The 10,250-nt window shown below is 46.0% G+C and overlaps 1 protein-coding gene across 3 annotated transcripts in view; it reads left to right on the forward strand.

Moving 5' to 3' along the window:
- ATPAF1 (ATP synthase mitochondrial F1 complex assembly factor 1) overlaps positions 1-9,980 on the forward strand; it is a 45,914-nt gene extending 35,934 nt beyond the window's left edge. For 2 of the 3 annotated variants that reach the window (XM_063627551.1, XM_063627552.1), the window contains 3 exons: positions 6,744-6,830; positions 7,107-9,769; positions 9,877-9,980. Coding sequence is in view for 2 of the 3 variants with exons in the window: in XM_063627552.1 (XP_063483622.1) it covers positions 6,744-6,747 (4 nt within the window). In the remaining variant the exon portion in view is untranslated. The remainder of the gene's footprint in view (positions 1-6,743; positions 6,831-7,106; positions 9,770-9,876) is intronic. The other variant, XM_063627553.1, reaches the window with a different exon arrangement.
- The last annotated feature ends 270 nt before the right edge of the window (positions 9,981-10,250 follow it).

Below are 10,250 nucleotides of genomic sequence, written 5' to 3' on the forward strand. Positions count from 1 at the left end.
TATGTGTTTGTGGTGATGCTGGTGTAAATCTACTACTTCAAGTCATATAAAAGTATAGTGTATAGGGGCTGGGTACGGTGGCTCACGCCTGTAATCCCAACACTTTGGAAGGCCGAGGCAGGTGGATCCCTTGAGTTTAGAAGTTCAAAACCAGCCTGGACAGCATAGCGAGACCTCGTCTACAAAAAAAATTTAAAAATTAATAGCGTGGTGGTGCACGCCTGTAGTCCCAGCTACTCAGGAGGCTAAGGTGGGAGGATCACTTGAGCCTGGGAGGTTGAGGCTACAGTGAGCTGGGATCACACTACTGCACTCCGGCCTGGGCGACAGAGCAAGACCCTATCTCAAAAAATAAAAAGGTATAGTGCATAAAACTATGTACAGTACATAATGCTTGATAATAGTAAATGACTATTACTGGTTTATGTATTTACTACACTTTTTATTACTTAGAGTGTGCTCCTTCTACATATAAAAAATACTAAGTCAATTGTAAAACAGCCTCAGGCAGGTCTCTCAGGAGTTATTCCAGAAGAAGGCATTGTACTTATAGGAGAGGACAGCTCCATGTGTGTTATTGCCCCTGAAGACCTTCCAGTGGGACAAGATGTGCAGGTGGAAGTCAGTAATGTTGATGATCCTGACCCTGTGTAGGCCTAGGCTAATGTACATGTTTGTGTCTTAGCTTTTAACCAAAACGTTTAAAAAGTAAAAAATAAAATTTTTAATAGAAAAAAGCTTACAGAATAAAGATAGAAAATATTTTATACAGCTATACAGTGTGTTTTAAGCTAAGTGTAATTATAAAATAATCAAAAAGTTTTAAAAATTAAAGTTTATAAAGTTAAAAACTTATAGTAAGCTAAGGTTATTGAAAAAAGAAAAATGTTTTTATAAATTTAGTGTACAGTGTTTATAAAGCCTACTGTAGTGTACGGTAATGTCCTCCTCAGTCTTCATATTCACTCAAAACTCACTCACTGACTCACCCAGAACAACTTCCAGTCCTGCAGGCTCCATTCATTGTAAGTGTCCTATACAGCAATATCATTTTTTATCTTAAGCTGTATTTTTACTGTACCTTTTCTATGTTTAGATATGATAGATAAGTATTTACCATTATATTACAGTGCCCACAGTATTCAGCACAGTAACATGCTGTACGGGTTTGCAGCCTAGGAGCAATAGGCTATATACCATCTAGGTTTGTGTAAATACATCCTATGATGTTTGCACAACAACCAAATCACCTAATGATACATTTCTCAATGTAGTCTCCATTGTTAAGCAACACTTGACTATATACACATTAACAATAACCACTAACATTTACTAAGGGCTAACCATATACCAGGCACTGTACTAAGCCCTTACACGTAGGATTATCTCAATCCTACCAACCCTATGAGGTTGGCAGGAACCTGCTGGTCAGTGACATGTGCTGCTCTCTCCTTGTACCCTCCTGCCCCAACTCCAGCTCAGAAAAGAGAGCAACCAGCCAGGCGCAGTGGCTCACGCCTGTAATCCCAACACTTTGGGAGGCCAAGGTGGGCCAATTGCTTGAGACCAGGAGTTAGAGACCAGCCTGCTCAACATAACGAAACCTCATCTCTACTAAAAATACAAAACTTAGCTGGATATGGTGGCACACACCTGTAATCCCAGCTACTCAGGCTGAGGTACGAGAATCACTTGAACCTGGGAGGTGGAGGTTGCCGTGAGCCCAGATTGTGCCACTGCACTCCAGCCTGGGTGACAGAGTGAGACCCTGTCTCAAAAAAAAAAAAAAAAAAGTAAGTCATGGTTGGCTCTGGAACCAGCCCTGAGAAACATGTCTCCCAATTTTCTTGCTGGTAACTAAAGAACAAAATGCATGCATTATATACCTCTGATTCCTCCAGACAATTTTGCAAGACATCATGTTCTAACTAGGGAGGACTTCCTTTGGAGAACTTTGGTCTTGTCAATTCTTCTGATGTGACAGGTTGATAACAACATCTTTATCCTTGTTCTGGTAAAAGGGAGAGTTGGAGCACAGAAAGGGAAGAGATGACTTCAAGGTTGCTGTCTGCATCAGGAGCCAACCCAGGAATAGATGACTGTACATGCTCCACACTTAATAGGATCATTTGTAATGTCCACTGAGCAGGCTTATTCTTCACATTCACTTGAACAGGGCTACTTCTAAGCTCTTCAGGCTTTAGGAACTGGAATATCTACAAGAAAAATTGGTTCAAACCACTTATGAATCATTACAGGTTCCCTAGAGCTTTCTGGACAAAGTCCTTTTAGATCAGCTCACAGGAGCTTCAGGATCCAGTGCATGGTGTCTTTTCTAGGCTCATTTTGTGCCTCTCCTACCCACTCCTTTGGCTCCAGCCATTCTGGATGACTTGTAGTTCCCTAAACACATTGTGCTCTTCCTACCTCTGTTCTGCTGTTTTCTAATACATTTGCCTGCTTCAAATGCCCATTCCTCCTTAAGTTAATTCAAAGCTTCACGGTAGTATCTCTATGAGAAGCCTTCCCTGAGACCTATTCCCCTCCACATGGCCCCCCTGCAAGGCTGGCTTCCCCACCAGAATGAATAGCCCTTGGAGACTGGGATCATATCTTACTGGACATTATATTCCAAGTGTCCAGCACGAAACCCGGCAGAGAGGGATAAGATACTCTGTGGATGCTGAATAAACTCCGTTTGAGTGACCACTAAACTCAGACCACCTGAGCCTACAAACATCGCTTGCACGGTGAGATCCAGCTCTGGCAAACACATTGAGGTTATGTCCCAGCCCAAGACAGTGGTCATTTTACTTGCTCTTATTGCAGAGGCTACATATGGAAAACCAAGCCAAGGGGCCAACAGAGAAGGCAGTCAGGTCCAGGGTTTGTAAGCAGAAAGAACTGAGAGATGATGATGAACAAACTTTTGGAGCAAAACAATTATTTTAAGTACCAGGCTGGCACTTTCAAGTTCTTGTCTTGCCTTGCCAAACCTTAACATTAAAAAAGACCTGGTCGGGTGGCTCACGCCTGTGCCATGTGGGGGCCATGTGGAGGGGAATAGGTCTCAGGGAAGGCTTCTCATAGAGATACTACAGTGAAGCTTTGAATTAACTTAAGGAGGAATGGGCATTTGAAGCAGGCAAATGTATTAGAAAACAGCAGAACAGAGGTAGGAAGAGCACAATGTGTTTAGGGAACTACAAGTCATCCAGAATGGCTGGAGCCAAAGGAGTGGGTAGGTGGCTCACGCCTGTAATCCCAGCACTTTGGGAGGCTGAGGCAGGCGGATCACGAGGTCAGGAGATCGAGACCATCCTGGCTAACATGGTGAAATCCCATCTCTACTAAAAATAAAAAAATTAGCCAGGCGTGGTGGCAGGCACCTGTAGTCCCAGCTACTCGGGAGGCTGAGGCAGGAGAATGGCGTGAACCCGGGAGGTGGAGCTTGCAGTGAGCAGAGATTGCACCACTGCACTCCAACGTGGGGGATAGAGCGAGACTTGTCTCCAAAAAAAAAAAGACTTTACAGGCTGGGCGCAGTGGCTCATGCCTGTAATCCTAGCACGAGGTGGGCAGATCACCTGAAGTCAGGAGTTCGAGACCAGCCTGGCCAACATGGTGAAACCCCGTCTCTACTAAAAATACAAAAATTAGCCAGGCATGGTGACAGGGGCCTGTAATCCCAGCTACTCAGGAGGCTGAGGCACGAGAACTGCTTGAACCCGGGAGGCGGAGGTTGCAGTGAGCCAAGATCACGCCACTGCACTGTAGCCTGGGCAACAGAGTGAGACTCAGTCTCAAAAAAAAAAAAAAAAAGAGGGGGGCGGGCGGCCAGGTGCAGTGGCTCACACCTGTTATCCTAGCACTTTGGGAGGCCAAGGTGGGCAGATCACAAGGTCAGGTGATCAAGACCATCCTGGCCAACATGGTGTAACCCTGTCTCTACTAAAAATACAAAAATTAGCTGAGCCTGGTGGCACGTGCCTATAATCCCAGCTACTCGAGAGGCTGAGGCAGGAGACTAGCTTGAGCCAGGGAGTCGGAGGTTGCAGTGAGCCGAAGCCTGGCGACAGAGCAAGACTCCATCTCAAAAAAAAAAGGACAGACTATCCAGTCACCAGTTTTCAAACTGTGCTTCAAGAAATCCCCAAAGTCCAGAGATGGGGACCTTGGGATTCTGACCCCCAACTCAACCAGAGAATCTGTGTTTTATTTACTGGGCTTCTCATAAGCTGTCATCTGAAGAAACAGTTTTCAAGAAAGACTGAAAAAAAAACCTGGTCTAGTCTAATTCTCCCACACACCATTGTAGGCCTCCCTACAGCACCACTAAGACATTGGACAACTGTTTAAAATCTTCCCGGGGACTGGAAACTCTCTACCTGCTAACTGACCTGCACCATGCTGAGACAGCTCTGAGTGAGCCAGTTCTTCCCCACCCCTAGCCAAAATCTGGCCTCTTCTCACTACCCTCACCTCCTTCTGCCTGCTGTAGATGGAAACTCCCAGGAGAGTCTTCACTTTTCTACCTAACCACCTCTCCTGCTGATAAGCAAGATAACTCTCAAGTTACTTTGGCATCTCTTCAGCAGAACCGTCTGTCTTTAGTTATATGACCCAAAACCCCAGCCCCTCGCCCTCTGGCTCACCTGCATCTGGACAGACTAGCCAGTGTCACCAGTGTCTGCCTCATAGTTGGGGCCTGGAGTTGAGCCCAAGATGCCCTTGTGGCGTAGTCAGAGTGGATTCTGGGTGGCCATCCCTTGGGAGTTGGCATGGCCCACCTGGAAGTCATTTCCCCACATAGCCACTTACTGAAGTCATCTCACTGACTCCACCTTTCCTGGCCCTTGTCCTTACTCCCACCTTGCTATCTTCCCATAATCTGTTGTCAAACATTGCTTTTCCTGCCTAGAACTTTAGTCATTTGGACCTCCACACATAGCCCTATTTCATCTGGCTGGTTTCAGTCCAGTGCTCCCATCACATCTGGACTTGAATCTTCATTCTATTGCCCAGAACCCATGTCCCTCCCAACAGATGTGATATTCTTGTTACCTTGGTCCTCTTCTACATCTGCCATGGCAGTAACCATAGCTTAGTGGTATCCTCTCAAGATCTTCATTTACCCAAAAAATATTTGCCACGGTTTGAAACAATCACTACTGGGTCATGCTTGATATGTGGTCCACTGTGACCCCACATCATGTTTGTTACTGCTATTGTTCCCACACTCACAATATAGTATGGATCCCCATCTTGCACTCTCATTTCTTCAACCCACATTCAATCTCCCATTTTGACCTTGCCTCTGGTCAGGTAAGAAGTAGCAGACATGTCTTACATTTTGGCACTAATTTTGCAGGGGAAGAGAGGGAGCAGAGAGGTATTTTGCTGAATCTCACTTGTTGTATGACCCCCAAAAGACTCTCTGAGATGCCTAAGTTTCTTTCATTTGATCTTTGAACAATATCTTAAAAGTAATATTATTCCTTTTTTCTTTTTCTTTTTTTTTTTTTTTTGGACAGAGTCTCACTCTTGTTGCCCAAGCTGGAGTGCAGTGGCGCGATCTCGGCTCACTGCCACCTCCGCCTCCTGGTTCAAGGGATTCTCCTGCCTTGGCCTCCAGAGTAGCTGGGACTACAAGTGTGTGCCACCACGTCCAGCTAACTTTTTGTATTTTTAGTAGAGATGGGGTTTCGCCATGTTGGCCAGGCTGGTCTCGAACTCCTGACCTCTGGTGATCAGCCTGCCCTGGCCTCCCAAAGTGCTGGGATTACAGGCATGAGCCACCACACCCGGCCAATATTATTCCTGTTTTACAGATGAGGACACTGGGGAAACAGCATCATAGATGTGAAGAGTCAGGACTAAATTAGAATCCCAGTTCTGCCTTTCGTTCACTGTCTGGCCTTAGACAAGTTATTCAATCTCTCTGAGCCTTTGTGTTCTCATCTGTAAATAAAATAATAATGGCCGTATCTCAAAATATAAGAAAGGATTAAATGATGTCGCAAACACAGATTGCTTAGCACTAAAATAAAAATGCAAAACAATAGCTGGTTAAGTACCTGTTTAAGGTGCACATCTATACAGAGGAGGAGGAATTTCTGTTTCTGGAACATAAATCTTCTCCTAGAACATAGACCTTTAATTTCTAGAACGTTTCTTTTGTACTATTTTTCTACACCATGTTTCTATTTTCAGAAAGTCTCTTCCAGGAATTTAGAGAGGCTTGAGCAGTGGTAATCATACCAGACCAGGGGACAGGCATCAGGAATCTGGGAGGTGGGCAGGTGAGCAGGCAGACCCAAAGCCTGGCAGCTAACATCTAGGTCGGAAACCAGGTAACGTCTGGAGTTTTGGGCCAAGGTGCAGGCCTGCCTGGTTATTTGTAGATGGCTTATCTGAGACAAGGTTATTCCTGGTTACAGATGTCTATGTATTTAGTTCCTTGGCAACTCATTAAACATAACTGTTTATAGTTTAAAGAGACCAAATCCATCTAACCTTCTCATTTTCCTACCTGGCTGGGCATCAGAAACACCTGATGCACTTGTCAGAGCTGTCCATTCTTGAGCTTCGCCATTGAGATATAGATTCTGTTGGCCTGGGGTGGGGCCTGAGAAACTATTAGACTGGTGCAAAAGTAATTACAGTTTTTGCCATTTACGTCAAAAATGCAATTACTTTTCCACCAACTTAATATTTTTCTTTTCTTTTCTTTAACTCTCCAGGTAATTCTGAAACTCAACCTGATTTGGGAACCCCTGCAATAAGTTTTTACTTTTACTTTGCACCTGAGGAAAAAGGCTCCAAACCAGGTGAAGTGACTTCCCCAAGGTCACACAGGGTGTCAGTAGCAGCATTCCTTCTATCTCCTTGTTCCAAATTTTCTTTGCACTTCAGTCCGAGGCAACCCAACTGGAAAATATCTGAAAAAGACAAGGACTTTTATTATTGGTCTGCCTCTAGTAAAGATTTCTTGGATAAGACTAGCTGTTCCCAGCATGCCCTTAGGTAAGACCTCTATGGGGCAAGAGAGGAAAGCCTTCCCAGATGCCTGGAGTTCAGATGTTTTCCTTGTTTGATTTTGAAAGCTGAGAATTTCCCTGGCTCATGACCCCTGGAAACAAATGCTGGATTATCTGTTGCGCTGGATTATCTGCGCCTGGCCCCTGCAGCTGCATAGAGAATTGTGTGTTGCCTGCACAGGCTGAAGCTCTCCATCCATCCTGCGTGCATTTTGTACTCGCCTGTGGTAAGTGAGCAGAGGGGGATGATATATGGAAAGCCAGGCAGGCAGCAGTGGCAGGGGAGGGGGGTTGAGGGATATGAGGGATTGATGGGAACTCAGCTACAGAGCTCAGTTGGGAAACTCACACCCCATTGGAGCTGGGATTGATTGCTGGAACTTTCTCACCCTTCTCAGTTTGTCTCAGAGCCAGCAGCCTGCACTGTGTCCTCTGGGCACCCCCGTGGAGAGGGAATTGCTCTCAAGGTCAGGGAAGCTCGGGTCTCTCAGTGATGGTCTACCTCATGCCCTCTTCCCAGAGGCAGGCAACTCTGCACTCTAGAAGCCGAGTGACCTTCAGACAGCCTTCTGTTTCCTAAACCCCTTTCTTCTCTCTGTACATGGCCTCCTTCTTATCTCTTTTTCAACCCTCAGCTCACACTAAGTGACTTCCTCCCTTGGGTGCTATCTGTAGAATGTGTGGAATATGACCTGCCCCAGCAGATTTTGCAAGGGTATCAAATGAGTGAGTGAAGTCTAAGGTGGTGTCAAGGTTACTGAGGATGGTCGATGTACTTAATGCTGCCAATTGCTTTAACATGGATCCAGGCACAGATGTCTTCATTATCATCTACTTTCCCAGGACAGCATTTTTTAGACAGTGTCTAGCCCCATTTCAAACTGACTTGTTCTTTGCCTAACTTACTAACAGTATATTTGCTAAGTGCTCAGGCAGTGTCAGGCAGAAGGATAGACCCTGGGACTGGAGCTAGGAGACCTGTTTTTGAGTCTCAGCTCTGCTTGCTTGCTTGCTTTTTAAAGACAAAAGTCTTGTTCTGTCACCTAGGCTAGAGTGCCTTGGAGCAGTCTCGGCTTACTGCAACCTCCACCTCCCGGGCCCAAACAATCCTCCTGCCTCAGCCTCCTGAATAGCTGACACCATGGGCACGCACCACCGCACCTGGCTAATTTTTGTATTTTCTTAGTAGAGATGGGGTTTTGCCATGTTGCCCAGGCTGGTCTCTAACTCCTGAGCTCAAGCAGTCTGCCACCTCAGCCTCCCAAAGTGCTAGGATTACAGGCATGAGCCACCCTACCTGGCCCAGCTCTGCCATTTCAAGCTGTGCTTCTTGGCCAAGTCATTTCACCTTTTGGAGCCAATACTCACATTCCAAGGTTGTTGCAGGACTCAAAAATGACCACAGTAGGCCAGGCGCTGTGGCTCACGCATATAATCCCAGCACTTTGGGAGGCTGAGGTGGGAAGATCACCTGAGGTCAGGAGTTCAAGACCAGCCTGGCCAACAATGGCGAAACCCTGTCTCTACAAAAATTAGCTGGGCGTGGTGGTGTGTGCCTGTAATCCCAGCTACTCAGGAGGCTGAGGAAGAAGAATCACTTGAACCTGGGAGGCAGAGGTTGCAGTAAGCCAAGATCATGCCATTGTACTCCAGCCTAGGTGACAGAGCGAGATTCCATCTCAAAAAAAAAACAGAGTAGTAAAAGCACTTTGTAAACCAGAACATTCCTTACAACTGTCAGTTGCTACTACAAGTTAACATGGGAGGAGGCAAAATAAATAAAGCCCCAATTCTAAGGGCTTATAGTCCAAAAGGGAAGACACGACCTCCATGGGCTTAACCAAGGAGCATATCTGCAAACCACTGACAACTTTTTGTGTCAAGGGCTCCCCCGTGAGGAGGGTTGGTTCCAGGCAGCTGGTGTAATTTAGGAAAACTTCCTGGGAAAGAAGAGCATACCCTTAGTCTACTTAGCCTTAAGCAAAGCAGAGTTCCTACAGCTGCTTCTTGAAAAGGCCCCAAATGCAATTTGATGACATTCTGGATTAACAACTGCAGGAAGTCACAAGCTGTACTTGTGTGGAATCCAGACTCTACGGGGTGCAACATGAGTCTCCACCAAGAAGTGGACTCCACCCACTGAATTGCTGCTTCCCGCTGCAGCAGACACAGCTTTCCCATCTCCTGGACATGAAGCCAAGATGGGACCCAGAGAGAGCTGCAGTGTACGGTTTGGAACATCATCTAAACATGGCCAATCCCTTCTCCCTACTTAGTGGAACTTTCTTTCCAGCCCCTCCGTCCCTCTCTGAAGGGAAGAACAACTTAAAAGCTCTAGAAAGATAAACCTCCCTCTCTCCCAGGGTTGCTGAGAAGAAGAAATGAGAATATGCCTCTCAGGGAGAGGCATACGTAAGGTTCACTGAATGGTTTTTATTGTCATGATTCATCATTGGGCTGATCTCTTTCTCTCCCTATGTCTCAGTGTTCCACATACTTCGAGGAGATTAGACTAAATGATACCCAAGAACCTTTCCCTTTTACAAGCCACCCCTCCCTGACCTGTTGTTCAATAATATTCCTCTGTAGCCAGTGGGACACGTGGGCCCAGTGGAAGTTCCTTAGAAGACCGAGGCCTTTGTCACCACCCACAAAGCAAGGGGAAGGTCTGCAACTGGCCAACATACAGTGCCTGACATCTAACGGCCCTCAGTAAATACTTGTGGAATGTAAGAATGAATGAACAAACAGAAGAAATTGATGTGTTTTCACACCACCATAATAGTTTAAATCATAATTTACTACGATTATTTTATTTTTTTTCTTTTTGAGACAGAGTCTCGCTGTATCACCCAAGCTGGATCTCGGCTCACTGCAACCTCTGCCTCCTGGGTTCAAGCGATTCTCCTGCCTCAGCCTCCTGAGTAGCTGGGATTACAGGTACAAGCCACCATGCCCGGCTAATTTTTGTGTTTTCAGTAGAGGCGGGATTTCGCCATGTTGGCCAAGCTGGTCTCAAACTCCTGACCTCTTATGATTCGCCCGCCTTGGCCTCCCAAAGTGCTGGGATTACAGGCATAAGTCACTGCACCCAGCCATAATTTACTACCATTATTGCTAAAAGATAACACCCAGCTCTCTGGGAACCATAAGAAACCCCCATCCCTGCTGGCAACTCTGAGGCAGGGAGGCAGGTGTTACTGAACACAC

This window comes from Symphalangus syndactylus, chromosome 12 (assembly GCF_028878055.3).
Source record: "Symphalangus syndactylus isolate Jambi chromosome 12, NHGRI_mSymSyn1-v2.1_pri, whole genome shotgun sequence".
NCBI classification, from domain to species: domain Eukaryota; kingdom Metazoa; phylum Chordata; class Mammalia; order Primates; family Hylobatidae; genus Symphalangus; species Symphalangus syndactylus.